The 5,013-nt window shown below is 39.9% G+C and overlaps 1 protein-coding gene across 2 annotated transcripts in view; it reads left to right on the forward strand.

The window, feature by feature from the left end:
* Positions 1-5,013, forward strand: part of LRRC31 (leucine rich repeat containing 31) — a 13,453-nt gene extending 8,440 nt beyond the window's left edge. For both annotated transcript variants that reach the window (XM_035901182.1, XM_009645770.2), the window contains 4 exons: positions 606-773; positions 1,874-2,041; positions 3,188-3,355; positions 4,534-5,013. In XM_035901182.1, coding sequence (XP_035757075.1) covers positions 606-773; positions 1,874-2,041; positions 3,188-3,355; positions 4,534-4,853 — 824 coding nt within the window. In that variant the 3' untranslated portion in view covers positions 4,854-5,013. The remainder of the gene's footprint in view (positions 1-605; positions 774-1,873; positions 2,042-3,187; positions 3,356-4,533) is intronic.

The following is a 5,013-nucleotide window of genomic DNA, read 5'->3' on the forward strand; positions in this document are numbered from 1 at the left end:
AGCAGGAGTAGCATTTATCTTCCCTGAGCGCAAGCATGTGAAAGTCAGTGGGGAGAGTCACCCTCCACACCATTTATCTGAGACACATCTTAGGGTAGATTAATGACTCCTGGAAAAGCTTTCTCTTGCTCCAGACAGAACATAGACAAGGGCACAGACAGGCTAGCTAACTTTTAACAACCTAATCCTACTCTGAGTGGAATCCAAATTCACCGTTGTCACTTAATGAGTGTCCAGTGAAGCCATATGAAATGGGCTTATTATCTGTTTTAAGACCTCTCTAGTGGAGGTCCTATCCGTAAGACAATTAATTCATTGCACTAATTAGCACATCCAATTGTAGTTTCAGCAAAAGGTTGAGGGTTGCATGGAGCTGGGGGATGAGCTGGCCTCACCTTCACGTGCTCTTTTAGAGAAGAATGGGGTTGCATAGATGTGGAAGCTTTGCGATATTACTGTATGTCTACTGTGATTATACACTGAAGCTTAGCCTAAAAGCTTTGCCTGCAACACCTTGTGCAGACTTTGACATTAAATAAATGCTAAAGCCGTGACCTGTGCTATTGTAGCAGCCAGTGACCAGCATGCTCCCTTTTCCATTCCAGATCCTGCTTTACAGCACCTTGCCAAGCTAAGAAAATTAGACATATCGTGTAACAAAGAGATTGGTGGTGGCTTTAAAGACTCAACAGCTCATTTGGCCAGCTTGAAAAATCTCGAAGTCCTTGATCTGCACCAGTGCTGTGTAACAGAAGAGGACATGACCGTTTTGTGTAAGGACATATTGAGGAAACCCATTAGGAATGTAGGTTTTGACTTCTGAAAATACCTCAAAGGTGTAAGAGATTCTGCCTAGCCTAGTTTAGCAGATCTCAGTGTATTTTCATCGGGCAAGTGCAATGTGGAGGATGGCTTTCTTGATCGATATGGAATGGTTTTTTGCTGTATCAAAGGAAATCTCATAGTGTCTGATCCCATGTGGAGCTAAGGACCTGGATCCACCATGATTCAGACCCATGATGTGAATGTAGGAACTGCCACCAAGCACTGCTTTTTCTGATAATCTGTAATTTTGGAAATGTCCAGAGACCGTTCCCCCACTTGTATAAATTGGCATACATCCAAGGTGCATAAGTGCACATAAATGTAACTGCCTAAAACTCCCTTGGTGAACTTTAGGTCAAGTAGAGAGTGATGTTAAGAGATCTTGCATTGCTGCTGCTGTTTTATAGAAAAGCTGAAGACTACAGTCTCCAGGTTGAATTGATCCAACTCATAAATACTATTAGGAAGAAAAAGACATTTTCTGTTCAATCAGTGAGACAGTTTAATGTGTGCATCATCATAACTTTTTGATATTGATTTTTACTCTTTAAAACAACAACAACAAAAAAATCCTATATTGCTCACATCTTATTTTCCATGATAAAGAAGATAATTTGAAAAGCTGTTCCTGAAGCATTGGGAAATACTAACTATTAGTAATAGCAATCATGATTTATTTTTAATTTCTTGACCCATAGAGAATAATCACATTAATATAAAGGAGTTTCAGTTAGCAGTGAAGACATTTGGAAGTAACCCCCATCTCATTTAATGTTAAATTCCCTACTTCACCTAGAAAATTTCAGCAGTAAGCTGTGTTCTGCCAACCTTCCACACAGTATGTAATACCTAATTTCTTAAGCATTCCTACTGAAAATGACAAGGCTATTTATGGAGTAAAACATTACTCACCATAAATTTGAGTGTCAAAACTTGGCCTTGACTTTTGGATTGATTTATAAAGAAAAGAAATTATGTCAGGCAAATATACAACTACATATTTGTTTTGGATTGGTGACTGTCTAATAAATATTTCATATTTTCATAGCCCAGGTGATACCTTTACTCTCCAGTCTTCAAGAGCTGAATTTATCCTCGAATAAAAATGTAGGACTCTCATGTGATCCTCTTCTGGGCAGGCTCAGGTTTTTACCGAAGTTGAAATCTGTGGCCATCAGCAATTGTGGTTTAGGCGAAGAGTCGTTTTCATCACTAGGTAGGAATGTTTTTTTTCAAGTGTGTCTATTCTCTGTGTATCCTTGTGGGATAAAGCACTTCATTCTCCTTTGGCTGAAATCCAGAGATCATGGTTACATTATACCACAGGTCCTGAGTGAAAATGCCTGTAATGAAACCAGTGTTTCATTATACCTGACTGGAGGAGGTCCTTTTAGTCCTTTGCCTGATTGTGAGCTTTCGAATACTCCCTAATTTTGGAAAAGAAAGTAAAACATCATTCCATATTACGCTGTAATTATAGTTTGGTTGTAACACTGCATTTGCGGTTTAGTGGGGTAAAGTTTTCACTGAATGTTTTTCACCTTACCGCAGGTGAAAGCTTCAGTAGAAACTTTCTGGGATAGAGTTAAGCATGGGGCAGTGGAGGAACTCAGACAATGACTGCAGCGGCAGAAAAGATATTGCACAGCCATGAAGAAAAGTCCAGTCTAAGACAGGATATGTAAATTCAGCCTCTTTTGCCTACTTATTGCAAATCTCAGTGGATTAGTGGCTGCACTGTCCCTTTGATAGGCGTTCCATATGGCACATGAAATCTAAGTACAGAGGGATCTGCTCGTTACCGTGTATCGTGCACTTACAATGTATTTTGTAATGTTTACTAGTGGCATTGAAACCGATAATAAAACTTGGCTGCCTTCAGCAGAAGCAGTAGCAAGCTAAACTGGTCTGAGGTCCCTGCAGCAACAGTACTATATTTATATCATTACAATTATGTAAGAGTGACATCATGGGAATTGGTGTTGTCAAAAGATACAGAGCATCTCACCTTGCATGGTAAGTTCACAGCAAAAATTGCTGCCTTTAAATTAACATAAAATGGTTTAAAACCAAGCTGTGATATTAAACTAACTTTGGTGGGGAAAGCCAATAACGTAAACAGAAAGACAAGAAACCACTCCACAGAGTCCTTAAAAATTCTATACGCAGGCCCTTCTTATATTCTTTAAAGAGCACAGTAGATATTTTTTGTCTGGCTTTTATTAGGATAAAATAAGTCATTCTAAGCACAAGTAGGCAGCCTGTTAGGAGCCTATTTACAGGTGAATTGCCGGTGAGGTGTCTATTGAGGCCATGGTGTTTTCTCTTAGTAAGCAGAAGTTGCTGGTCTTAATCTTTTCAGCTGAGGCTGCCCTTCACCTTCCTGAACTGGAGATATTAGACCTTTCTTGGAATAAGTGCGTTGGTGGAAACCTAAAGCTGCTTTTGGGAGCACTAAAGCTTGCAACGGAGATTCAAGTGTTAAGACTGAGCAGCTGTAACTTGGTGGCTGAAGACTTGGCACTTCTAAGTACGTATAACATGGTATTTACTAGCAGTCAAGGAGCCAGGGCGTTTAGACCACAATTCAGAAGGGGCTTGTTCCATGGGCTGAGCACAGTTTTGCATAAATCAAATGGAAAGATGGAAAATACAGCAGTATTTTTCCCAGAAAGGGTTTTCATTTTGCTGAAGACTGTGTGTCCTGTACATGCACAGTGCAAAAGCTGAAAAGGATAAAAATGCAAAGAATCATTTTAGCAGAGTTTTATCTATTAATACAAAAAGACAGCATTTAGAAAAATGTAGGGTTTATTGTTGTTTTTTTATATCAGATATTTAAAGCTGCCTCTGAGGAGTTTTATTTTGCTTGGTTGCTGGCTTTGGGTTCAGAAATTTATGGGAAATGTACGTGCTGACAGCTGGTAAATCAGGCACTACCAGCTCTCAGTCCGTTAGGGGTGTTTCTGGAGTCAAACTATTATGAGTGAATTAAACCAGAAATATTTTAGCCCACCTCTTAGCAGCTGCTGAGAAATACTGGAAAATAGGAACCCAATGAAGGAATAAATTCTAGGATCCTTTTAAAAGCCTGTTTATTTTATAATCATCCTTGTGATTCTGTGGTCCTGACTCACGGGTTTTGAGTATCTGAGATTGGCAATAGCTGTGTGACGCCTATTACGGCCCTGTAGTCTGAAGGCTGAGATGAAGCCTGAATATTTTTGACTTTACAAACATCGCCCTCGGTGGGTGTCTCCTTTGCCAATCATACACGAAGGATCCCAGTTCCCTTTAGGATATATTAGGCCCATTACCCTCCCACAGTGAGAGGTGGCTGTTGTAATCATGCAACCTCATCTAGTTTTGCTTTCCTCTTTCTGAATCTCCCTGTAAAGCCTCTCTGCCTATTTTGATTGGCACTTGATATAACCTCCTTCCAACTGACTCAAAGCTTTTCAGGTTGCCATGCAGTTTTAACTGCATACTCCTGTTCCTTTTGAATTGCCTGTTTTAAATGTTGTACACTCCTTCAGCTGTGATAAAATGATCTTTCTGAGATCAACAGCAAGTGATTTTATGTTGCTGAGGAATTGAATCTTGCTGTTTGACTGCTGAAAGGCCCTAAATAATATGGTGTTATTTAAAAAGCCTTTAAAGCAATTGCCAGGATGTATTAGTTGTGTTTGTGTCTGTCATTTCTTGCAGTGTTACTGACACAGGATGGCCATCTAGCCAGATTACAGAAGCTGGATTTGAGTTATAATAACAACATCTCTGATGAAGGGTGGGTCATTTTCTGTCAAGGCTTAGCAGTATTCAAAGAACTCTCAGAGCTGGATGTCAGTCTTCGCCCATCGTCCTGCCGTGACTGTGGGACGTGGTTCAGCGAGTTGTTAGCAGCACTGACAAAGCTTCCTGCCTTGGCAGAGCTGGGCATGCAAAGATGGGTCCTTTCAGAATCGCAGCGGAAACAACTGGAAAGCTTTAATCAAGACAACAAAAGAAACATTCGCTTTGACTGTTGATGGAGGTTGAAGATTTCTGGAAGGCCTTTGACAAGCAGCATATGAACCAAGTATTATGCATCTCTGACTTAGAAGACTGCCCAGTTTTTAGTAATCTCATCTCATAAGAGCTCTTGAAATAGTTCCATAATTATATAAACTCCATTATTTAACCTTCTAC

This window comes from Egretta garzetta, unplaced genomic scaffold (assembly GCF_000687185.1).
Source record: "Egretta garzetta isolate BGI_Z169 unplaced genomic scaffold, ASM68718v1 scaffold638, whole genome shotgun sequence".
Classification (NCBI taxonomy): Eukaryota; Metazoa; Chordata; class Aves; order Pelecaniformes; family Ardeidae; genus Egretta; species Egretta garzetta.